Source organism: Lepidochelys olivacea, assembly GCF_965140295.1.
Source record: "Lepidochelys olivacea isolate rLepOli2 genome assembly, chromosome: 28".
NCBI classification, from domain to species: Eukaryota; Metazoa; Chordata; order Testudines; family Cheloniidae; genus Lepidochelys; species Lepidochelys olivacea.
This window is the reverse complement of record NC_140438.1, coordinates 5,897,542-5,922,906: the sequence shown is the minus strand read 5'-3', so window position 1 is coordinate 5,922,906 and position 25,365 is coordinate 5,897,542. Positions and strand designations below refer to the sequence as shown.

General features: G+C 63.8%; 1 protein-coding gene across 1 annotated transcript; it reads left to right on the top strand.

Annotated features, from left to right (window-relative positions):
* The first annotated feature begins 1,101 nt into the window (after nt 1-1,101).
* FIS1 (fission, mitochondrial 1) lies at nt 1,102-23,715 on the top strand. Its single transcript, XM_084616564.1, has 5 exons — nt 1,102-1,226; nt 21,512-21,644; nt 21,928-22,004; nt 22,637-22,742; nt 23,098-23,715. Exons 1-5 carry the CDS (start codon nt 1,182-1,184, stop codon nt 23,193-23,195), a joined length of 459 nt encoding a protein of 152 aa, XP_084472690.1. The 5' UTR covers nt 1,102-1,181; the 3' UTR covers nt 23,196-23,715.
* The last annotated feature ends 1,650 nt before the right edge of the window (nt 23,716-25,365 follow it).

Here is a 25,365-nt window from a genome sequence, read left to right as displayed (position 1 = left end):
CCAGGGGAACGGGATGCTGGGCGCGCCCCCAAAGGGGGAGCCCTGTGTTGCCAGGGGAACGGGATGCTGGGCGCGCCCCCAAAGGGGGGGCCCCTGTGTTGCCATGGGAACGGGATGCTGGGCGCGCCCCCCAAAGGGGGAGCCCTGTGTTGCCAGGGGAACGGGATGCTGGGCGCGCCCCCAAAGGGGGAGCCCTGTGTTGCCAGGGGAACGGGATGCTGGGCGCGTCCCCAAAGGGGGGGCCGTGTTGCCATGGGAACGGGATGCTGGGCGCGCCCCCCAAAGGGGGAGCGCTGTGTTGCCAGGGGAACGGGATGCTGGGCGCGCCCCCAAAGGGGGAGCCCTGTGTTGCCAGGGGAACGGGATGCTGGGCGCGCCCCCAAAGGGGGGGCCCTGTTGCCATGGGAACGGGATGCTGGGCGCGCCCCCAAAGGGGGGGCCGTGTTGCCATGGGAACGGGATGCTGGGCGCGCCCCCCAAAGGGGGAGCCCTGTGTTGCCAGGGGAACGGGATGCTGGGCGCGCCCCCAAAGGGGGGGCCCTGTTGCCATGGGAACGGGATGCTGGGCGCGCCCCCAAAGGGGGGGCCGTGTTGCCATGGGAACGGGATGCTGGGCGCGCCCCCCAAAGGGGGAGCCCTGTGTTGCCAGGGGAACGGGATGCTGGGCGCGCCCCCAAAGGGGGGGCCCTGTTGCCATGGGAACGGGATGCTGGGCGCGCCCCCAAAGGGGGGGCCGTGTTGCCATGGGAACGGGATGCTGGGCGCGCCCCCCAAAGGGGGGGCCGTGTTGCCATGGGAACGGGATGCTGGGCGCGCCCCCCAAAGGGGTGGTGTCTCTGTGGGAGCGTCCCGTTCCCATGGTAACTAAGGGGGCGCGTTCAGCATCTCCCCACGCCCACGTCACGTGAGCGCCGCGCGGGCGCCATGGTAACAGGTACCGCCCAGAGGGGCGTGTCCTCCCGGGCCGGGACGGTGGCCGCCTTGGCCCAAAGCACCGCTTCCCTTTCCCGCTCCGCAGCCGGGCCAGGAGCCGCCAGGAGGGAAACGGCGCCTGCGCCCGAGCGGTGGGCGGGGGCGGGGCGGGCGCGGGGCGGGGGCGGGTTTCCGGTTCCGGGGCGAGCTGCAGGGGTCCAGGTCCAGGTCCGAGGCGGCGGCGGCGGCTTCCGGGGGGCGGGGGCGCGATGGAGTCGGTGCTGAGCGAGGTGGTGGCGGTGGAGGATCTGCTGGTGAGAGGCCCCGCCCCCCATCGCCCCCCCGGCCTCCCCCTCCTCGGGCCCCGCCCCCCGGCCTCCCCCTCCTCGACCCCCCCACCCCCCCCGGCCTCCCCTCCTCGGGCCCCGCCCCCCCAGACCCCCCCATCGCCCCCCCCCGGCCTCCCCCTCCTCGGGCCCCGCCCCCCCTCAGACCCCCCCCACCCCCCCCGGCCTCCCCCTCCTCGGGCCCCGCCCCCCCAGACCCCCCCATCGCCCCCCCCGGCCTCCCCCTCCTCGGGCCCTGCCCCCTCCAGACCCCCCCCATCGCCCCCCCCGGCCTCCCCCTCCTCGGGCCCCGCCCCCCCAGATCCCCCCCCATCGCCCCCCGGCCTCCCCCTCCTCGGGCCCCGCCCCCTCAGACCCCCCTCATCCCCCCCCCGGCCTCCCCCTCCTCGGGCCCCGCCCCTCCAGACCCCCCCATCGCCCCCCCCGGCCTCCCCCTCCTCGGGCCCCGCCCCCCGGCCTCCCCCTCCTCGGGCCCCGCCCCCCTCAGACCCCCCCCCACCCCCCCCGGCCTCCCCCCTCCTCGGGCCCCGCCCCCCCAGACCCCCCCATCGCCCCCCCCCGGCCTCCCCCTCCTCGGGCCCCCGCCCCCCTCAGACCCCCCCCACCCCCCCCGGCCTCCCCCTCCTCGGCCCCGCCCCCCCAGACCCCCCCCATCGCCCCCCCGGCCTCCCCCTCCTCGGGCCCTGCCCCCTCCAGACCCCCCCATCGCCCCCCCCGGCCTCCCCCTCCTCGGGCCCCGCCCCCCCAGATCCCCCCCATCGCCCCCCCGGCCTCCCCCTCCTCGGGCCCCGCCCCCCGGCCTCCCCCTCCTCGGGCCCCGCCCCCCTCAGACCCCCCCCCACCCCCCCCGGCCTCCCCCTCCTCGGGCCCCGCCCCCCCAGACCCCCCCATCGCCCCCCCCCGGCCTCCCCTCCCTCGGGCCCCGCCCCCCTCAGACCCCCCCCACCCCCCCCGGCCTCCCCCTCCTCGGGCCCCGCCCCCCCAGACCCCCCCCATCGCCCCCCCCGGCCTCCCCCTCCTCGGGCCCTGCCCCCTCCAGACCCCCCCCATCGCCCCCCCGGCCTCCCCCTCCTCGGGCCCCGCCCCCCCAGATCCCCCCCATCGCCCCCGGCCTCCCCTCCTCGGGCCCCGCCCCCTCAGACCCCCCTCATCCCCCCCCGGCCTCCCCCTCCTCGGGCCCGCCCCTCCAGACCCCCCCCATCGCCCCCCCCGGCCTCCCCCTCCTCGGGCCCCGCCCCCTCCAGACCCCCCCCATCGCCCCCCCCGGCCTCCCCCTCCTCGGGCCCCGCCCCCCCAGACCCCCCATCGCCCCCCCCGGCCTCCCCCTCCTCGGGCCCCGCCCCCCGGCCTCCCCCTCCTCGGGCCCCGCCCCCCTCAGACCCCCCCCGGCCTCCCCCTCCTCGGCCCCGCCCCCCCAGACCCCCCCATCGCCCCCCCGGCCTCCCCCTCCTCGGGCCCCGCCCCCCAGACCCCCCCATCGCCCCCCCGGCCTCCCCCTCCTCGGGCCCCGCCCACTCCAGACCCCCCCCATCGCCCCCCCCGGCCTCCCCCTCCTCGGGCCCCGCCCCCCCAGATCCCCCCCCATCGCCCCCCGGCCTCCCCTCCTCGGGCCCCGCCCCCTCAGACCCCCCCCATCCCCCCCCCGGCCTCCCCCTCCTCGGGCCCCGCCCCTCCAGACCCCCCCCATCGCCCCCCCGGCCTCCCCCTCCTCGGGCCCCGCCCCCCCCGGCCTCCCCCTCCTCGGGTCCCGCCCCCTCAGACCCCCCCCCATCCCCCCCCCGGCCTCCCCTCCTCGGGCCCCGCCCCCCCAGATCCCCCCCCATCGCCCCCCCCGGCCTCCCCCTCCTCGGGCCCCGCCCCCCAGACCCCCCCCATCGCCCCCCCCGGCCTCCCCCCTCCTCGGGCCCCGCCCCCTCCAGACCCCCCCCATCGCCCCCCCCCGGCCTCCCCTCCTCGGGCCCCCGCCCCCCCAGATCCCCCCCCATCGCCCCCCCGGCCTCCCCCTCCTCGGGCCCCGCCCCCTCAGACCCCCCCCATCCCCCCCCGGCCTCCCCCTCCTCGGGCCCCGCCCCCCCAGATCCCCCCCATCGCCCCCCCCGGCCTCCCCCTCCTCGGGTCCCCGCCCCCTCAGACCCCCCCCATCCCCCCCCGGCCTCCCCCTCCTCGGGCCCCGCCCCCCCAGATCCCCCCCCATTGCCCCCCCCGGCCTCCCCCCTCGGGCCCCGCCCCTCAGACCCCCCCCATCCCCCCGCCTCCCCCTCCTCGGGCCCCGCCCCCTCAGACCCCCCCCATCGCCCCCCCGGCCTCCCCCTCCTCGGGCCCCGCCCCCCAGATCCCCCCCCATCGCCCCCCCCGGCCTCCCCCTCCTCAGGCCCCGCCCCCCTCAGACCCCCCCATCGCCCCCCCCGGCCTCCCCCTCCTCGGGCCCCGCCCCCCCAGATCCCCCCCCATCGCCCCTCCCGGCCTCCCCCTCCTCAGGCCCCGCCCCCTCAGACCCCCCCCATCGCCCCCCCCGGCCTCCCCCTCCTCGGGCCCCGCCCCCTCAGACCCCCCCCATCCCCACCCCGGCCTCCCCCTCCTCGGGCCCCGCCCCCCCAGATCCCCCCCCATCGCCCCCCCGGCCTCCCCCTCCTCGGGCCCCGCCCCCCCAGATCCCCCCCATCGCCCCCCCCGGCCTCCCCCTCCTCAGGCCCCGCCCCCTCAGACCCCCCCCATCGCCCCCCCCCGGCCTCCCCCTCCTCGGGCCCCGCCCCCCCAGATCCCCCCCCATCGCCCCCCCGGCCTCCCCCTCCTCGGGCCCCGCCCCCTCAGACCCCCCCATCCCCCCCCGGCCTCCCCCTCCTCGGGCCCCGCCCCCCGGCCTCCCCCTCCTCGGGCCCCGCCCCCCTCAGACCTCCCCGGCCTCCCCCTCCTCGGGCCCCGCCCCCTCAGACCCCCCCCCATCGCCCCCCCCGGCCTCCCCCTCCTCGGGCCCCGCCCCCCAGATTCCCCCCCCATCGCCCCCCCCGGCCTCCCCCTCCTCGGGCCCCGCCCCCTCAGACCCCCCCATTGCCCCCCCGGCCTCCCCCTCCTCCGGCCCCGCCCCCCCAGATCCCCCCCCATCGCCCCCCCCGGCCTCCCCCTCCTCGGGCCCCGCCCCCTCAGACCCCCGCCATCGCCCCCCCCGGCCTCCCCCTCCTCGGGCCCCGCCCCCTCAGACCCCCCCATCGCCCCCCCCGGCCTCCCCCTCCTCGGGCCCCGCCCCCCCATCGCCCCCCCGGCCTCCCCCTCCTCGGGCCCGCCCCCTCAGACCCCCCCATCGCCCCCCCGGCCTCCCCCTTCTCGGGCCCCGCCCCCCAGATCCCCCCCCATCGCCCCCCCCGGCCTCCCCCTCCTCGGGCCCCGCCCCCTCAGACCCCCGCCATCGCCCCCCCCGGCCTCCCCCTCCTCGGGCCCCGCCCCCTCAGACCCCCCCCATCGCCCCCCCCGGCCTCCCCCTCCTCGGGCCCCGCCCCCCCCATCGCCCCCCCCGGCCTCCCCCTCCTCGGGCCCCGCCCCCTCAGACCCCCCCCCATTCGCCCCCCCGGCCTCCCCCTCCTCGGGCCCCGCCCCCCCAGATCCCCCCCGATCGCCCCCCCGGCCTCCCCCTCCTCGGCCCCGCCCCCTCAGACCCCCCCCATCCCCCCCCGGCCTCCCCCTCCTCGGGCCCCGCCCCCTCAGACCCCCCCCATCCCCCCCGGCCTCCCCCTCCTCGGGCCCCGCCCCCTCAGACCCCCCCCCATCGCCCCCCCGGCCTCCCCCTCCTCGGGCCCCGCCCCCCCAGATCCCCCCCCATCGCCCCCCCCGGCCTCCCCCTCCTCGGGCCCCGCCCCCTCAGACCCCCCCCATCGCCCCCCGGCCTCCCCCTCCTCGGGCCTCGCCCCCCAGATCCCCCCCCATCGCCCCCCCCCCGGCCTCCCCCTCCTCGGGCCTCGCCCCCCAGATCCCCCCCATCGCCCCCCCCGGCCTCCCCCTCCTCGGGCCCCGCCCCCTCAGACCCCCCCATCGCCCCCCCGGCCTCCCCCTCCTCGGGCCCCGCCCCCTCAGACCCCCCCCATCGCCCCCCCGGCCTCCACCTCCTCGGGCCCCGCCCCCCCAGATCCCCCCCATCGCCCCCCCCGGCCTCCCCCTCCTCGGGCCCCGCCCCCTCAGACCCCCGCCATCGCCCCCCCCGGCCTCCCCCTCCTCGGGCCCCGCCCCCCCATCGCCCCCCCCGGCCTCCCCCTCCTCGGGCCCCGCCCCCTCAGACCCCCCCCATCGCCCCCCCCGGCCTCCCCCTCCTCGGGCCCCGCCCCCTCAGACCCCCGCCATCGCCCCCCCCGGCCTCCCCCTCCTCGGGCCCCGCCCCCTCAGACCCCCCCATCGCCCCCCCCGGCCTCCCCCTCCTCGGGCCCCGCCCCCCCATCGCCCCCCCCGGCCTCCCCCTCCTCGGGCCCCGCCCCCTCAGACCCCCGCCATCGCCCCCCCCGGCCTCCCCCTCCTCGGGCCCCGCCCCCCAGATCCCCCCCCATCGCCCCCCCCGGCCTCCCCCTCCTCGGGCCCCGCCCCCTCAGACCCCCCCCCATCGCCCCTCCGGCCTCCCCCTCCTCGGGCCCCGCCCCCCCAGATCCCCCCCATCGCCCCCCCCGGCCTCCCCCTCCTTGGGCCCCGCCCCCTCAGACCCCCCCATCGCCCCCCCCGGCCTCCCCCTCCTCGGGCCCCGCCCCCCATCGCCCCCCCGGCCTCTCCCGCCCTGGGCCTCACCCCCATGACTCCCCCCGGTCTCCCCCTCCCTGGGCCCCGCTCCCCCATTGTCCCATGACCCCCATCGCCCCCTCGTTCTTCCCCCCCCGGGCCCCGCCCCCCATCACCTCCCCGGCCCCGCCCCCAGACCCCCCCATCATCCCCCAGGCCCCCACTCCCTGGGTCCCGCCTCCCGGCCCCCCCGTGGCCCTCCCAGGGCCCTGCCGCCCCATCTGCCCCCCTGCGGCATCCTCCTGCCCCCTGCTCTCCCATCGCCCCCTGCCCGGGATCCCCCTTCCCCAGGCCCCGCTCCCCGGCCCCGCATCCTCCTTACCTGGGCCCCACCCCTGCCATCTTTACCCAGGACCTCCCCTTCTCCCCCCACAGCCCTCCCTGTCCAGCCCAACCCCCGGATCCCCTACCCAGGGGTCACTCCCCCTGAGCCTTCAGTTCACGCCCCTTCCCCTGAGCCTATCCCATGGTCCTGTCCACTGAACCCCCCTGCCCTGGGGCCACCCCCTCCAGCTCTCCCTCCCAGCGCCCGCCCCCTCCCTTCTGAGGCTTCTGCTCCCCCAGGTCCCACTGACGGTCGGCCCTGCCCCCCCCCCCCCGTATCCCGGCCCTGAGTCTCTCCCTTCCGGGTTCCCCCACCCCACCGTGCCCTGGGGCTTTCCTCGGGGCCTCTCCTCCCTGAGACCATCCCCTGCTCCCCTTGAATAACCTGCCCCACCCCCCTTCTGGTCCCATTGTACCCCGCTCCCCCCCCCCCCCCCCAATTCTCTCGGCACTGATGGAGCAGGTGCCTGTGTGTTTGGGTTTTACTGGTTTTCTCTCCTGCGGGCGTCTCGGGCTCCTGGGCTGGAGGAGGTGCTTCCTACGAGCAAAATTCTGTGTTGTTCTTCCTTGGATGCTGTGACCCCCCCGGTCCCCCTTATACACCCTGCTGTAAGCCAGGTGCCTCCAAGAGTGTGTGTGTGTGTGGAGGGGGAAGGGTTGGCTGGGGATCATGCCCCCATGGTGGGATGCGGTAAGCTATGTAAAGGGCCTGCCCGGGGACTTGTGCGGCAAGGCCTTGGGGAGGGCTGCTCTGGGGTGGGGATCGGGAAATCCAAGCCCTGGGCAGAGCTCTGGGGCTTTGCGTTCGCTTCCCCGGCCATCAGCCTGAGTGACGTGGAAGGGCCCCCCCCACCTCCCCCCCGCCCCGCGTGAGAGGGTTGCCCGTACAAAGCGACAAGCCACCTCTGCGTGGTGTTGTTGGGGCTTGGCTGACATGGGGTGAAATGGGCAGCCTTAACCCCCTCCCCCGCCAAAAAGTGGCCACCAGTGTTTTCAATTAGGCTGATTAACAATTGGAACAAGCTTGTGAATTCAGACGCAGACTGGCTGCCTTGCTGGAAGAGATCCAGTGACTGAACATCTGAACGGCCCCATTGGGTCAGACCAGAGGTCCATCTAGCCCAGTATCCTGTCTCTGACAGTGGCCAGTGCCAGGTGCCCCAGGGGGAATGAACAGAACAGGGCAATGATCGAATGATCCATCCGCTGTCCTCCACTCCCAGCCTCTGGCAGTCGGAGGCTTGGGGACACCCACAGCATGGGGTTGCCTCGCTGACCGTCTTGGCTAGTAGCCATCGATGGACCTATCCTCCAGGAACTTATCTAATTCTTTTTGCGAACCCAGTTACAATTTTGGCCTTAGGCAAGCAATACTCAGTTTCTCTCCCTCTCTAGGGACCATGCCAGCAAAGTTGCTGCCCTGTTGAAAATGAGGATTATTGGGGTTTTCTATTAGATCTGGAGTTATTCCTTGTCGGTCTAGATGACGCAGGCTCTTTCCATCTACTTTAGGGGTTTGTTCTGCTGGCCAAGACCCTAGAAGACTTTGGCAGTGTCTCTGGTGCATTCTTCCTCTTTGGGGTCAAACCTCTGGTTAGAGGAGGCGCTTTGGTTGTGGGATTTTTAAATACTATTTGGGGGCGGGTTAATTCATCTGTTTCAGGGATGGTTGTTAATTTTGGGGGAGGTTTTGTTTGTTTCACTTGACTGGGAGTTAATTGAGTAGAAAGACGTGCCAAGCCAAGCGTCATTCTTTTGGCCGAGTCATTTTCCAAGAGGTAGGTCTTCCTGTGTTTCCTAAAGGCGCTCAGACTCTGAACTCTCCTGATTTCTGCAGGAAGATTGTTCCGTAGCTGGATCCCCTCTCCAGAGAGTGCTTCGTCCCCAGCTCTCGTGCGGTTCCCTCCAGGGCTTTGGGATCTGCGTTGCCCCAGAGAAGTGCAGCTGTCGTGGTGGTTCATGGCTCAAAACTCGGTCTTGGGGCTTGCTTTGAAGATCATGTCAAAGGCCTTACGCTGGCGTTGGTAGCTGACTGGGACCCAGTGGGAAGAACTGAGCGTAGATCCGAAGGGACCATAGGTCATCTAGTCCAGTGTTCCTCAACGACCGATCTGTGGACTGGCACTGGTCCCTGAGATTTCCCTGATACAGTGTAGGAAGGCAGCAAGCTATCAAATAGGTCAAGACACACTGCTCTAGTTGCATCTGAAGAAGTGAGTTTTTTTACCCACAAAAGCTTATGCCCAAATAAATCTGTTAGTCTTTAAGGTGCCACCGGACTCCTTGTTGCTCTAGTCTGACTTCCTGTCTATCACAGGCTGGCAATTTTCACCCAGTTCCCCCTGGGTTGAGCCTGAGAACTTGTGCACAACTAAAGCATATTCCAGAAAGTCTGGTTTGGAAGATGTCAAGGGATGGAGAATCGACTGCTTTCTTCGGGGAGTTGGTTCTGGTTGCTTAAGGTTGTCAGCTCTGAGTCTTGCTTGTGGCCTGCTCATGAGTCAATTAAGCAGTAATTAACTCCGCTGTAGATGGGATGGCTCTGTTTGTTGCCTTCTTTGTGAGCTGGAGGAGGCTGGGAAATGCTGTTTTCCTGACTAGGCCTTCTGTGGTTTTGCGAAGATGTTTGTGGAGGCCAGAGTGAAGGGAGAGCAGTGCTGCGGGTTTCGTAACCGCAGCGGGGACCGTCTTCTAGGGTGGTGTCTAGTATTTTGATTATTGAAGGTGGCTAATTCCCAGATTCCAAGGCCAGAAGGGATCATCGGGAAACCTCTTGTGTAACACAGGCCCGAATGATGAATGCCTGTTTGAACGAGAGCGGACATTTCAGAAAAACATTCCATTTGGATTTCAAAATCGCCAGCGATGGAGAATCTACCACAGCTGTTGGGAAGTGGTTCTGGTGGTTTGGTGCTTTATTTCTAGTCTGAATTCATCATCAGAACGGCCGCACTGGGTCAGACCAAAGGTCCATCTAGCCCAGTGTCCTGTCTTCCGACAGTGGCCGATGCCAGGTGCCCCAAAGGGGATGAAGAGGACAGGTAATCGTCAAGTGATCCATCCCCTGTCGCCCATTCCCAACTGTTGGATCTTGTTAGACCTTTGTCTGCTGGGCTAAAGAGCCGATGATTGGACTTGTTCCCATGTAAGTACTTCTCGATGGGAAGCGTGCAGACCTACTAGACAAAAGTCTAAGATGATCCAGCAGCTGGAAGTTGAAGCTGGAGCAATTCAAATGGGAAAGAAGGTGTGAAATTTTACCAGCGAGGAAGAATTCACCATTGGGAAAAGTTCCCAAGGGCTGTGGTGGATTCTTAAATTAAGGCAACAGACCTGCTCTAGTTCAACTTGGAATTAATTCAGGGCATCCGATGACCTGTTACACAGGAGGTCTGACTGGATGATCGCAATGGTGCCTTCTGCCCTTAGACTCTCTGAAGAAGAGTCTTGGATTATCAAATTTCTGTTCCCATGTAGGTGGTGGTAGATCAAGTCACCCGTTAACCTTCTCTTTGAGCTGCTGGAGGCATGCTTCTTCTAACCCTTTAGTCGTTCTCATGGCTATTCTTTGAACCTCCTCCAGTTTATCCAAATCCTTCTGGAATGGAGGACCCTGCACGTGGGTTCAGGATTCCAGTAATGGTTGCAAATATGAGGGAATCATTGAATGGTAGGGCTGGAAGGGACCTCGAGAAGTCATCTAGTCCCATCCCCTGCACTCAAGGCAGGGCTAAGTATTATCTAGACTATCCCTGAGAGGTGTTTGTCCAGCCTGCTCTGAAAAATCCCCAATGATGGAGATTCCACAGCCTCCCTAGGCAATTTATTCCCGTGCTTAACCACCCTGACGGGAAGTTTTTCCTAACGTCCAATCTAAACCGCCCTTGCTGCAATTTAAGCCCATTGCTTCTTGTCCTGTCCTTAGAGGTTAAGGAAAACAATTCTTCTCCCTCCTCCTTGTAACCACCTTTTATGTCCTTGAAAACTGTTCTCCTGTCCCCTCTCCGTCTTCTCTTCTCCAGACTAAACAAAACCAGTGTTTTCAATATTCCCTCCTAGGTCAAGTTTTCTAGACCTTGAATCGTTTTTCTTGCTCTTCTCTGGACTTCCTCCAAGTTGTCCCACCTCTTTCCTGAAATGTGACGCCCAGAACTGGACACAATCCTCCAGTTGAGGCCTAATCCGTGCAGAGTATCACTTCCCTTCCACCCGCGACTGGTGCCGTCTGCTTTGCGCTGCCGAGCGAAATGGGTGGAAACCCGTTGGCGTCGTTCCAGCGAGACACGGCCATTCTCGCTGCCGCGTGGGAAGGAGCTGTGTGGCCGGGCTGGAGAGCAGGTTCAGATGTCTCTGGCCCCCGCTGGATTAGCGGTCGAAGCGCTGGGTGAATAGTGATCGCTGAGCGAGGGTTCATCCCAGCTATGTGGGTCTGCTGGGTTGGGAGGTGTCGCGTTTCCTCCCTGCAGCGTGTCTCAGGTCCCTGGGGCTGCGTTTGCATGGGGGGGGTGGGTGGGAGGGGAGTCGGTGAAGCAGGGCAGCGCCTTATCCCAGCGTCCGGGTGGGGCTGTGGATGCACTGAGCCCGAGCAGCCGTATGGGACCGGAACGTCCCACGCAAAGCTGGGACCGGATCGTGTGAGCCTCGGTCGGCCCCGTTCACCGGTCGTCAGACCTCTCTCCTCCCTCTCTCGAGAAGTCTAACGGCATGTCTCGTGGGCTGACGGGAGGAGGAAGCATATGCCGAGCTTGCAGCGCCGATGCCTTAAAGGAGCAGTTCCCTGAGCGTCAGGATGCCCCAGTTCTCCGTGCAGCCTGGTAAGGCGCCTTGAGGGGCTACGTGCCTTACCATCTTGACTGTATTGATCCTCCCTGTGAGGCAGGGCAGCACTGTTTTCCCTGCTATAGAAATGGGGAAACTGAGGCACAGTGCTTCACTGACTTGCCCAAGGATTCCCCCTTGTTCTTTCCCACCCCCTGCGCCAGTGAGCGCCATGGGGCAGTTATCTGTGTGCATTGGGATTAGCTGTGGAGCATAGACAGAGCTTTTGGGCCCAGTGATCCCGGGACCAGCTCAGCGCTGCCAGAAACCTTATTTCAAACTATGAAGGAAACACCGTTCTTCCTTTTGCCCGTTGAACCGGGCAGCCTGGGGGCTGGCGCGCGCCTGGGAGCGCGAGTGAAGCCGTCGTCCGTGCCAAGGGACTCTGGAGTAAACAATCGAAAGGAGCAAAGGGCTCATTGTTTGGGGGCTGGTAGCGGGTTACGGGCCCTGAGCCAGTGGCCTTGTCTAGTCTAGAAAGCCTTCGGGGAGGGGGAGGGGAATTCTGCTGGCAAAGCTGACCCACTACCTATTATGGTGGCACAAATGGGGGGCGTGATACAGATGGCTGTGGGGCTCATAAGACACCCAAGTTTACTCCTCCTTGGGCTCCGGGCTCTTTCCCTCCGTGAGCTCAGGGTATAACACCCATTCCCTGTGGACTCAGGGGTCTGCGGGGTCTTTTACAAGCGAAAGAACCTTACACGGTAATACCCTTAACCTCGATTTATTAACAGTCCCCAAAGCATAGAAAGCTAAACTTTTCCTGCTGTCCGGTCAGGATCAGGTCATCCGGGGACTCCAGCTTCTGCTCGGTGTCATTGGCAGACTGTTGAGGTCTGGCAGCTCTGATCTTGGGACTGTCCCCTGCAGTTGGTTCCCAAGAATTTCCTTTTGGACCCATTTATACAGTGAAACTTGAGTCTTGCTTAGCTATGTCCTGACCCAGGGTTTCTCAAACGGGTCCGCAGACCCAGGGGGTCCGCGAGTCATGTCCGGGGCTGCTGATCAACTCTGCCCCCTCCCTACCCATGTCTCCTGCACCCCGCGGAACAGCTGTTCGCTTGGGGCGGGAAGGGTCAGGGATGGGGTGTCGCCTTGGGGAAAGGCGTAGAGCAAAGGCAGGGACAGGGGCTGATCAAGGGGCTTGGGGGGTCCTCAAAAATTTTTAAATCAAAATGGGGGTCCTCGGATTGCTAAAATTTGAGAACCGTTGCCTTAACCCATCATTTTACTAAAATATTACTAAACTATTCTCTAACCAATCCCAACATAGTATAAAACAATTCTTTAACCAGTCATACCCCCCCGCCTTCGCTGATTTACACGTAGCAAAATTAGTTATGTCACGGATACAAACAATCGAAGAACCAGACAGAAACCAGACAGATAAAGAACGGAGATGTGGGGACCAGGAAGACAAAACAATAGACATATAGGTTTCACAATCACAACTTGTCGATAAACGATTTTTTTAAAACTAGAACAAAGAAACGAGTTATTTGCCAGGTTAAAGCAGGTCACACACACACACGGCACAAACTTAAGTTCAAAACGTTAGAGAAGCTTCTATAATCAAGTTATTATGTCCTTTAGGGCCAATTCTAGGAATCACTGCCCTTCAGTGTCCTGATAGCATAGGGCAGCGTTTCTCAAACTGGGAGTTGCAAGGCTATGGGGGGGCGGGGGTGTCATGCGATCACCAAAAATACTGCTACGGGGTTGGGGGTACTGCAGTTTGAGACCAGTGTGGATAAAAACCAATGATTTTTTTTATCAGATTTTTTTTATTTAAATCGGATTTTTTTGATAAAATGCTTTTTGGGGAAAAAAACGTATCTAAAGATAGCTTTAATTAAGATACATTATAGCTGAAGGATATCTCCTATTGGAATAGGGATTACAAATTCTAATTCTGTAGTGTGAGACAATATATCCATGTAATGTTTAAGAAAAGTTTTGTAGATGAGTTCCTATGGTTCATGGATTAGGGACCCAATCTTATGGGGTTCCGGGGGCTTCTGTATAGATTATTTAGGTTAATCTTTCTGTCAACCCAATGGGACTCAGTGCTCCGTCTAGAAGATACCCTCAGAGATGCTTAGTCTTGCAGGTCGCAAACTGTGGATTTGTGTCCCCAGAGATAACATACTTGTTAACAGCAAAAATGTTTTAAAATCAATAAATAACTAATATAGAGAGGTGAGAAATAACAGACCACAGTATTCTTGTCAGCAAGTTAAAGAAGTATGGGCTGGATGAATGCACTATAAGGTGGGTAGAAAGTTGGCTAGATTGTCGGGCTCAACGGGTAGTGATCAATGGCTCCATGTCTAGTTGGCAGCCGGTATCAAGTGGAGTGCCCCGGGGTCGGTCCTGGGGCCGGTTTTGTTCAATATCTTCATAAATGATCTGGAGGATGGTGTGGATTGCACTCTCAGCAAATTTGCGGATGATACTAAACTAGGAGGGGTGGTAGATACGCTGGAGGGCAGGGATAGGATACAGAGGGACCTAGACAAACTGGAGGATTGGGCCAAAAGAAATCTGATGAGGTTCAATAAGGATAAGTGCAGGGTCCTGCACTTAGGATGGAAGAACCCAATGCACAGCTACAGACTAGGGACCGAATGGCTAGGCAGCAGTTCTGCGGAAAAGGACCTAGGGGTGACAGTGGACGAGAAGCTGGATATGAGTCAACAGTGTGCCCTCATTGCCAAGAAGGCTAACGGCATTTTGGGCTGTATAAGTAGGGGCATAGCGAGCAGATCGAGGGACGTGATCGTTCCCCTCTATTCGACATTGGTGAGGCCTCATCTGGAGTACTGTGTCCAGTTTTGGGCCCCACACTACAAGAAGGATGTGGATAAATTGGAAAGAGTTCAGCGAAGGGCAACAAAAATGATTAGGGGTCTGGAACACATGACTTATGAGGAGAGGCTGAGGGAGCTGGGTTTGTTTAGTCTGCAGAAGAGAAGAATGAGGGGGGATTTGATAGCTGCTTTCAACTACCTGAAAGGGGGTTTCAAAGAGGATGGCTCTAGACTGTTCTCAACGGTAGCAGATGACAGAACGAGGAGTAATGGTCTCAAGTTGCAGTGGGGGAGGTTTAGATTGGATATTAGGAAAAACTTTTTCACTAGGAGGGTGGTGAAACACTGGAATGGGTTACCTAGGGAGGTGGTAGAATCTCCTTCCTTAGAAGTTTTTAAGGTCAGGCTTGACAAAGCCCTGGCTGGGATGATTTAATTGGGGATTGGTCCTGCTTTGAGCAGGGGGTTGGACTAGATGACCTCCTGAGGTCCCTTCCATCCCTGATATTCTATGATTCTATGACCTCAACCCTGTTGTCCCTCTGCAAATTTGTGCACACAGGGTCAATCCCTTAACCTCTCTAAAAGTGCAAAGTTTCCAAAAGTTCAATGAATAGAAGATGGTTGGGGGCGGAATAGATCTGGACAAGGAGAAGAAGTCTGGATAAATGTGAGAAGGGAGGGACAGGCAGTAGAAACAAAAGTGACACTGAGCAGCATATTCCAGAAGTCTTGAGGTCTTTCTGAGTGTAGCCTTCATTGATTTGAGATCTACCGTACCATTCTCTCACTAGAAGGGAAAACCTATAATGGGAGCAGGCTGAAAAAGAGACCCAGTTTGGGTCCCATCTCTCTCTGAGTTGTGAAGAATATGCATTAAGGTTATAACAACCAACAAGAATGCACTTTTATGTAGAAATCCATGATTAAATCGAGTCTTCCTGACTAGTGATTTAAATCAAATCCATCCTGTTTGAGACCCCTTGGTATAAAGGTACTCATTTCTCTTTAACAGGCATTTTTATTCCCTTCCCTGAGCGTTCAAGCTGTGATGGGATTCGGGCTTGTGCATGTCTCCTCTTCGTGGGTGTGGGGGAAGCCACCAGCCAATTCTTTCATCCGCTATGGCTTGTCTGATGCCTGCAGACCCTCTTTGGTTGGGGAGAAGATCACCCCTCTTGTGGTAAATGAGCGTTTCACATTCGGTAATGCGTCTCCCCTGGCTGTGTGGCTTTACGGTCTCAGCCAACATTTTTCTAGTCCCAGAGCAAACATTTAAATGCTGCCTTTTGCCATGGGGGATGGACGTGGTAAGCAGGATGAATACATGCAGCATCCTACAGGCATTCTGTAAAGTCTAAACGCATTCTTATCACTCTAATATCTCTTGATAACACTAACCACATTTCTAGCTTTTTCACGGTGCCGTTGTCCTATTTCCAGAAGAGCCAACCAAGGCCGAGTCTGATCTTCTATCTCTTCATGACTCTAAATGCATCGGTCAGGTCCTTATCTCCTAGCATCAGGGTCATAGCTTGGCAGCGTCACACAGGAAAAGGCACCGAGAATATCGGCCGTTCTTACAGGGTCGGGGGCTCTGTCTTGGGACGCAGGGACTCTGCAAAGGGCGTGGGGATCGTAGTGGATAATCAGCTGGAGATGAGATCCCCGTGCGGCGCTGTGGCCAAAAGGGTGAATGTGGTCCCAGGATGCGTAAAACGGGGGAATCTCACGTCGGAGCAGGGAGGTGATTTGGCCGGTGGTGCGACCGCTGTGGGACTCCTGTGTCCAGTTCTGGGGCCCGCAGTTCCAGAAGTAGGTTGATCTGTTGGAGAGGGGCCAGAGGAGAGCCTCAGGAAGGATGGAGGGATTGGAGAACCGGCCTGAGAGCGGGAGACTCCGGGAGATCAACCCGTGGAGCTTACCCGATGGGTTGAGGGGTGACTTGAGTCCAGTTTAGGTGAATTTGGTAGCGGGCTCTTCCATCTAGCAAGCAAAGGGCCATGGAGATCCAGTGAAGCTCCAGAAAGTCAGACGAGAAATCGGATGCTGTTTTTTTCCCGGCGAGGGGAGTTACCCATTGGAACGCCTGCCCAAGGGCCGCGGAGGATTCCCCGTGTCTAAGTCATGGCTGGATGGCTTTCTGGAAGAGCGGATCCGGTTCATTTGGGACACAGGAGGGCAGCCGGGGCTGTGATCAGTGGGCCCTGCTCCTCTGAATCCATGCAGTGTCTTCTCCTTGCCGAATTTTGTGTTCTCCGTGCGGGTACGAGCACCTGCGAAAGGCCAGCAGGGGGCCCCAGAGGCCCTTGCCAGGAGCGCGGCCGGGACGAGACGGTCTGTGTCAGGGAGTCCAGTCCCTGCTCTTGCAGCCAGCCGTGAAAGCGTCCGGTTCCATCGTCACACGAGTTAGGTCCTTGATCCTATGAAAGCTGCTTCTCCTTTGCAGCCTTCCTTGATCATCCCCCGTTTATTCTTGGGCCAACGTTGTCCTTTAGCTTCAGTGGCTTTTCCCTCCCCCTCCCTGGGGTCCCCCCTTCACCGATTGTATGTAGACCAGAGTGGGGCAAACTATGGCCCGCGGGCCACATCCGTCCCGCGGGACCCTCCTGCCTGGCCTTTGAGCTCCCGGCCATGGAGGCTCCCCCCCACCCCTCCCTGTCCCCTCTCCCCCGGAGCCTCAGCTCGCCACACTGCCAGCACTCCGGGCGGCGTGGCTGGCTCCGGGCGGCGTGGCTGGCTCCGGGCGGCGTGGCTGGCTCCGGGCGGCGTGGCTGGCTCCGGGCGGCGTGGCTGCCAGTCCTGCCGCTCTGAGCGGCATGGTAAGGGGGCTGGGGCTGGGGGTTGGATAAGGGGCAGGAGGTCTCGGGGGGGCGGTCAGGGGACAGGGAGCGGGGTGGGGGGGTTGGATGGGGCGGAGGTTCAGATGGGCGGTCAGGGGATGGGGAACAGGGGGGGTTGGATAGGGGCGGGGAGTCTGGGGGCACCTGTCAGGGAGCGGGGGTGTGGATAGGGGTTGGGGCAGTCAGGGGACAGGGGGCCGGGGGGTGGGGCGGGGGGGTTGGATGGGGCGGAGGTTCAGGTGGGCGGTCAGGGGACAGTGGGCCGGGGGGTGTGGCGGGGGCGGGGGTTGGATGGGGCGGAGGTTCAGGTGGGCGGTCAGGGGACGGGGAGCAGGGCGGGTTGGATAGGCATGGGAGTCCCAGGGGGCGGGGGTATAGATACAGGTCGGGGCAGTCAGGGGACAAGGAGCAGAAGGGGTTGGATAGGGGGTAGAGTCCTGGGGGGGCCTGTCAGGGGGTGGGGGTGTGGATAAGGGTCAGAGCAGTCAGGGGATGGGGAGTGGCGTCCCGGGGGTGGGGGTGCGGTTAGGGGACTAGGAGCAGGGGGGGCAGTTAGGGCGTGGGAAGTGGGGGGGGCAGATAGGGGGAGGAGCCCAGGCTGTTTTGTGGGGGGCAGAGTCTTCCCTGCCCAGCCCTTCATACAGTTTTGTAACCCCTATGTGGCCCTCGGGCCAAAAAGTTTGCCCACTCCTGATGTAGACGGAGCAACCAGCCTTCCTCTCAAGCTGCATGTTGCCAGGCTTGGCCCTGCTCTTCCGTTCTCCTCCCGTGAGCCTGGCTCCCCATTCCCCTGCTCAGACCAGCAGCCCCTCTCTGCCCCAGTCCTCTTTGGATTCCCCTTCCTGGAACGGGGGGCGACCAGAACTGGACACCAGGTGAGGTCTGGCTGGCACCCCGCAGCCCTGGCTCCCTGCTGGCCCTGGGCTCCGAGCCTCGCACGACCTCGCACGGCTGCTGCGGCACAAACGTTGGCCCTCGTGCAATGCTGTGATCACTGATGTAACCGCCCAGTGCACAATGGTACACCGCTCCCCTCCACCCCGATCTGGGCTGCCCTCCAGTCCCCAGCCCATTGTGCTTTAACTGGCCTTTACCCCCTGGGAACGAGGCTGTAATGAACCCTTCATGTCCTCTGAGCTCACCCCCACGTCCCCTTGCTGTTGTGGCTGGGGCTTGGAGACTCGCAAGGGACCGTCAGATCGTCTGGTTGGACATTGCCGCTATCCCGGGCCTTGAAATTGTACCCACTTCCTCCGGATGGAGCCCAGTAACCGGCTTCTCTTCCTGAAAGCCAGCCAGCCCAGCTCCGGACATGCTAAGAGACGGAGAATCTGCCATGACGCTTGCTTAGTCACCGACTTTGTGGGATGGTTTGTTAAAATAATCCCCGGAGCTTCACAAAGGTCGGGATTGTTCTCTCCGTTTTCCAGACGGGGGAAACTGAGGCACAGCAGGGGACGCGGTCACCCAACAGCGCTGGGAATAGATCCCAGGTGTCCGGCGTCCCGGTGCTCCGTCTACTAGGCCACGCTGCCCGCCTGGGAGAATGGCGGGCAGGACGTGGGCGGCCAGCGGGGAAAGCCGCGAGCGGGCGGCCCAGCAGCGCTCGCCGTGTTAGCCTTGTTTGCAATTTCCCAGCTCCTGCGCGGTTATGTTGCAACCCTGGGGGTGTTGAAACAAAGTAATCCGGGTTTAATTTCCTCCGTGGTGGTGGTGGTGGGGGGGGGGGGCGGAAGCCTACAATGAAAAGAGCATTTCATAGCCCTCATCTGACTTCCTTGACTGGCTGGGCCCCGCCTCTCCGCTCTGTTTATCAAACACAGCTTTAGGGCGGGGGGGGGAGGGTGCCAGGCCCGGCTTGGCTCGCCTGGCGTGCTCACGTGGCTGGTGGCATGTTCAGATCTGCCGGATCTCGCTTGGCAGTAGCGGGGCGCGTGCGTGATGGTGAAGACGGCCTTCCAAATGCGGCCCCGCCGTCAGTCACGCTGAGGGTGGGGAATGGGGAAGCTGAGCGGGGGAAATCCCCCCTCTTCCCCCGTTAACCTCCGTGGGGCGGAAGGCTGTAGGGTTAATTGTTTATCTGCTGATCACTTCATCCCCGGGGATGGGAAGAGGGCGCGGGGGGCAGAGACGTGAAGGCAGGGGGAGATTTTAGAGGTGTCACAGAGGTTTCAGGCCGGAAGGCCCCGTTAGATCGTCTAGCCTGACCTCCTGGGTAGCCCAGGCCAGACCAAACATTTCTGTCCTCAGGAGACTCGATTGTTGTGTGCCGCAGATGGAGTGCGGGAGAGACCGGGACAGGGAATTGAGAAGGCGAGACATAGATAGAATCATAGATAGAATATCAAGTTTGGAAGGGCCCTCAGGAGGTCGTCTAGTCCAACCCCCTGCTCAAAGCAGGGCCAATCCCCGATTTTTGTCCCAGATCCCTAAACAGCCCTGCTCAAGGATTGAACTCACAACGCTGGGTTTAGCAGGCCAGTGCTCAAACCACAGAGCTATCCCCCCCATGCCCGGGGGATTCAGCAGGCGGCCCACTCACCGCGCCGCAGAGGAAAGCGGGGGGGGGAAAAAACGCCAGCATCCCGGCCAATCTGACCTGGGGGAAATTCCCTGCTGAGCCCCGATTTGGTGGTGGGCTGGACCCCGAACTTATGAGCAAAAACCAGGCAGCTAGAAAGAGGCTTTGCTGGCCCACCCTGTGCAGTGGCCTATCTCCAGTCGTGATTGATCCTAGATGGTTCAGAGGAAGGCAACCCCAACCCCTACAGCATCCAGCTGTGCACGGGAGAGGGGAAATCCTTCCTTCCTGACCCCTGCGGGTGACCCCCGGAAGCATGAGATTGGATTAGAGCTGTTGTCTTAATACGGAGCTGCAAGGACAGTGCTGGCGATCCTTCTCCCCCATGGCCTGTGAGGGAAGGGGAGTCCCAAGGCCCGAAGTGACTGTCTAGCCCGGGCCCTCCCGGAGTGGGGAATTGCAGTAGTTCGGGGCGGAAGTGGATTCATGCATGGGCAGGTTCTAGCCCTTGAGTTCATCATTTTTGTTGCTCTGCTCTGGACTCTCTCCAGTCTGTCCCCATCTTTCCTGAAGTGTGGCACCCAGAACTGGACACAAGCCTCCAGTTGAGGCCTGAGTCGAGCGGAAGAATTACTTCTTGTCTCTTGCTTACAACTCTCCTGCTAATACGTCCCAGAAGGGTGTTCGCTTCTTTTGCAACAGCTTTACCCTGTTGACTCATATTTAGCTTGTGATCCACTCTGACCCCCAGATCCCTTCCCGCAGGGCTCCTTCCGAGGCTGTCATTGCCCATTGTGTGCGCGCAGTGGATTGTTCCTTCCAAAGTGGAGTACTTTGCATTTGTCCCTATTGAATTTCATCCTGTTTACTTCTGGGCAAACCGGCGAAATGGTCTGATCATTCTGAATTTTAATCCTACCCCCCAAAGCACTTGCAACCTGCAGGGCGTGAATACCAGGCACTTAGCCTGCAGGTGTGCCCGCAAGACACAAAGGAGCGTTTGAAGGCCCGTGAGGTGCCAGCGGGAGGGAGGTGTGGGAGGAGGCTGGTATCCTGGGCCAAGCGGGGGTGGGTTTTGGGGGCGGGGGTGGCCTAGCCGGCCGTCCTGCCTCAACACCAGGAGCTCGAGGCTCGGCCGCGCCCGGTGCAGTAGCTGAATGTGTGGTTTGGCTCAGGTGAAATGTGACATCGGAGACCGGTAATTGGAGGGAACTTGTTCCTCTTGGAGCCAGGCCGAGTCCAGGAGGGAGACAGGCTCCGGGGCAGAAATGCTCCTGGTTAGGGATCTGTGCTGCCCCTTTCCCAGCCTGGAGCCACCAGGGTCCTGTCCCCGGCTCGGGGAGGGGAGCGGGGGCTCGTGGTTAGAGCAGGGGTGGGGGGAGAGCTAGGATGCTTGGGGTCTGTCTCCGTCTTGGGGAGGGGAGCGGGGTCTAGTAGTGAGAGCAGGGGGGCGCTGGGAGCCAGGACTCCTGGGTTCTATGCCGCTGGCAGGGTGCTGAGGCTGCGGCATACCACAGCCAGCGCCCACAAACTGAGCCCGTCCCCGGTAACTGGAGAGATACAAGGTGCCAGGCTGAGCCAGCGCGCCCAGGAGTGCCCCCTTCTCGTCTGGATGGTGACTCTCAGGGCTGGGGGGCCCTTGGGCCACCAGGGAGTCGGGGGACCGAGGCTGGGCGCGAACAATGCCTGGCCCCATGGGACAGAGCCAGGGGCCCAGCCCAGCCCCATCCTGCTGCCGGAACAGCCCTGCTGGAAAAGGGCCGAGTCCCCGGGGCAAGGGGGACTTTGTGCCGGGTGCGGTTAAGGGAGGCGCCAGCTACCCCTTGGGGTGCGCCAGGGTGGACGGCAGGGGCCAGTGGTCAAGGCAGAGCAGACTAGGGGCTAGAGCAGGGGCACTGGGGAGCCAGGACGCCTGGGTTCTCTCCCCAGCTAGACCCCGCTCCCCTCCCGGAGCCGGGGAGAGAACCCAGGCGTCCTGGCTCCTAGGCTTCCCCCGCTCTAACCACTAGACCCCGCTCCCCTCCCGGAGCCGGGGAGAGAACCCAGGCGTCCTGAACCTGAGCGGGGGAAGTGTGTGTGTGTGCACCTGGGGGTGGGGGGTGACAGGCCCTGCCCTGCCCGCTCCCTGGCCCTGTGTGTGGCCCCGGCGGGCAGGGGTCTCACCCCGCCGTCTCCCCGCAGCGGTTCGAGAGGAAGTACAGGGCGGAGCTGAGCGGCGGTGCGGTCTCCAAGGGGACACAGTTTGAGTACGCCTGGTGTTTGGTGCGCAGCAAATACACCGAGGACATCCGAAAGGGCATCGCCCTGCTGGAGGGTGAGTGACGCCCGGGCCCCGCTCCCGGCTGGGGCCCCCCCCGGAGCCGGGCAGCTCTGCCCAGCCAGTCCCACGGAGCCAGACGCCCGGCGGAGGCATGCCCGCTCCTCTGGGTCCTGGGGTTAGGGCAGGGCTACTGTAGGCCCCACCTTGGTTCTGGCTGTCTGCCTGGTTCCCCGCCCCCCGACGCCAGTCCCCGGCCCCGCTGCGTTGCCCTGAATTGGGGGCGGGGGTGCTGGAGCCAGAGCCCCCCCGGTAACCCCGTCTCCCCTCGGCCCTCTAGAGCTGGTGCCCAAAGGGTGCAAGGAGGAACAGCGGGACTACGTTTTCTACCTGGCTGTGGGCAATTACCGGCTGAAGGTGAGTGTGGGGGGGGGGGGAGGCGTGGCTGCCCCTCTGGGCATGGCCGGGGGGGGGGGGGTGTCCTCAAGGTACCAAGGTGCTTGGGGGGCTGTGACTGGGGGGGGCTGTGTCGGGGAGTTGGGCTGGGCCCTGCATGGGACTGGCTCGAGGGGCGCAGGGAGTTGGTTATATGGGCGCAGGGGAGGGGCAGACTCGGGGGGGGGGGGAGAGGGTGCCCTCAAAGATCAGGGCCAGCTCACCCCCAACCGTGCCCCGTTTTCCCCCCTCCGTGTCAGCCGAGGGATGCGGGGGTGGGGGGCAGGGAGCAGATTGGGGGGCTGACCCACGCCAGAAGGGAAGCCAGGGTACCCCCCACCGCCCCCGCGCTGTATCAGCCGGGTTTACGGACTCTGCCAGCACAGCTCAGAAACCCCGAGGTGCTGACAGGGCCCCGGGGTGGGGGGGTGGAGTCCAGGAACGATGGGGGGCGGGTATGGGGCGGGGGGCAGAGCAGGGAGCGGACCCCGAGGGTGGGAGGGTGGTCGAAGCTGATCAGTGGGAGGAGGCGGGGAGGGATCGAGGGGGCCGGCTGTTGGGTGGGGGGCCGGGGAGGGGGTACCGTGGGGGCTGACCGCCCCCCTGCCCCCCAGGAGTACGAGCAGGCCCTGAAGTACATCCGGGGGCTGCTGAAGACGGAGCCCAAGAACACGCAGGCGCTGGAGTTGGAAAAGCTCATCGACAAGGCCATGCAGAAAGGTCAGGCCCCCCCCCCCACGCCCCCCCCCATCCCGTCCTAGGCTCGCCCCGGGCAGCCCTCTTCCCGCCTGACCCCGAAATCCAGACTCTGGGTCACCCTCTCGGCCCTGCCCACGATTACTCTGCCCCCCCCCCCCCCAGCGCTTCCCTCCCTCCCAGCATGCATTGCAGCCCCCCCCCCCCGCCTTGCTCGGGAGGTGGGCGAGCTGGCTGGATTTTCCCAGCATGCACTGGGGTGAACCTGGGTAGGCTGAGGCCGGAAGGCCCAGATGGGGGAGGCGGGGATGCGTGGGCGGGGCCTTGCGTGCTGAGGGGCCCCCCCCCCCCACGGCTAAGCCCCGTCTTCTCTCCGCAGACGGCCTGGTTGGCATGGCGATCGTTGGCGGCATGGCATTGGGCGTGGCCGGCCTGGCCGGCCTCATCGGATTGGCCATCTCCAAGTCGAAATCCTAGCCCTCTGGTGCATCCTGGGAGTCCCCTCGTCCCCCCCTCCCGCCAGCTCCGCTCGAAGTCACGAATCTTCCCCCTCCGGGGCAATTCCTCCCTGCCCTGGGGTCCCGCTCTGGGGGGAGGGGGGCAGCTTGGCTCACCAGTGCCACGGGGGCTCGGCCACCTGGGAAGAGGGGCCGGGGGCGGGCTCCCCCTTTCCCCGGCAGCGGGGAGGTGGCTGGGGGGGAGCGGGCTGAAGCCCAGAGCGGAGATGCCTCCAGCCCCGCTCGGGAGCAGGCGGTCTGTCTGCTCCCGCCGGGTGCCAGGGCAGGGTCCGAAGTCCGGCCGCCCTCCTCCTCCGTTTCAGGCCCCGCTGCCCCGGGCTTCCTGCCCCCGGCCCCGCTTCATGCTGGGCGGGAACGCAGGGGCCGGCCCCGCCGGAGGCTGCAGGCTTCGCCGGCCGCGCACCAGGGCAGATCGCACTTCCCTGTCCCTGCTCTAACCGCTGCCTTCGCAATGTAAATAAAGGTTGTTTATGGTTTGACCCGTAGGGGGACCTCGGCTTTGACCCCTCCCGGCTGGCTCCGCGCGAGCGGGTGGGGGGGATTGCTGGCTGGAAGAGTGGGCACCATCTCCCCCCACCCTGGCAGGAGCTGGAGGGGTTGGGAGTCTCCAGCGGGGTCATCAGAGTCCTTGGAAAGCTGGCTGTGCCCCTCTCCGGCTGCAGCCACGAGGCCACGGGCGATGGGCCCTTTCCGCCCATCCCCTCCAGCCAGCCCTTCTCACCTGCCAGAGCTCATTTCCCATCTAATAAACCGCTCTGGCGATAAGCGGCTGTCCTTGAACTCTGGCCAGGACCAGTAAAAGCGTGGGCACGGCCCACAGCAATTCAGCTGCTGGCAGCGTAAACAGCTGGGCCCCTTCACGCGGCAGGCGGGTCGCTCGCGCAGGCCGGGCCATTGCGTTTTGTTCCTGCCCCTACTACAGCGGCTGATGCTGGGGAGCGGGGAGCAGGCAGCCGCCCTGTGTGCCAGATGGTTTGTGGTCCAGCCTTTGCTGTTCAGCAGAATGTTACCCCAGAGGGGTCTGGCTTTGTCCAGGGATTGGGCTGAGATGGGAAGCCGGGGGGGGGGTGGGGACCTTTGCCTGTGCTCTACTTCCCCCCCGCCCCCATACTTGGCCAGTGGCCAAGGGTCTCCTCGGCTGTGAAGTCAGCAGAATGGAGTGTTTTGATTTCTCCCCTTCTGGAGATAACAACCTTCTACTGCCGCCAGTTCCCGGAGCTCGTCCTTGGAGGCAGGCTGGGGTGAAGTCTAGACTTCAAACCCTGCTGCTAATGTGTCATGTGGAGGGGGTTCGTTTCAGCCCTTGGAATTTAGTTCCCCCTTGTATAAAGGGTGAGGAGTTTCACGCAAAAAAACTCCGTTAAAAAAGATGTTCACGGCGCAAGGTCAAGCGGCCGAGAGTCAGAGTCTGGAAACGCGCTCTTTACACTCTCCCTACCCCCAATGCATCCGGGCACCCCCGGGAAGGTTGTACATCCAGGAACCAGCCAGGCGCCTTGAGCCTGGGCAGCGGTGACTCTGCAATAGAGCGTGGGCTCATGGGGGGATAAGCCGCTGGCCAGGAGCTCCCAGGGCCACACTGTGGCCTACGGGGCTAGATTGATCCTGGGCTGCATGGATGGGGGCGGGGGATCCGGGGTGGAAGAGTTGGGCCGGCCGGGGCTAAAATGCTCCGGAGCATTCAAACATCTCCAAGAGCGCCCGGGGCTGGCAGCTCCTCTCCAGGATTCCCCGTTGCTCGGGGTCTTTGGATCCAGGGGGGCTGCCTTTGGGGCAGACGTGAGCTCCCGCCAGGGGGTATAGGGTGAATTATGCCCCTTGAAGTCCTAGATGGTTCCTTCTGGCCTAACGTACGGCTGGATCTGGATAACACACAAGGGTCTGTGTCGGCGAGAATCTCCCTCGCCCGGCCCTCTTGATCAGACCCCCGCAGATCCCGTCCTCTAGCAGTGGCTTCGGCGCTCGGTCAAACCCGGGAGCAGGAAACTCTTATGAATCTCCTAATGTCCCCGCCAGGCATTTCCTCTTCGCCAGGTCCTGTCCCCTCCGGGCGTTGGCCCGTAATTCATAGCCTGGCTGGGCTGGCTCGACCTTCACTTTCCCCTGCTGGCCTGCTCTGAACTCCTGGC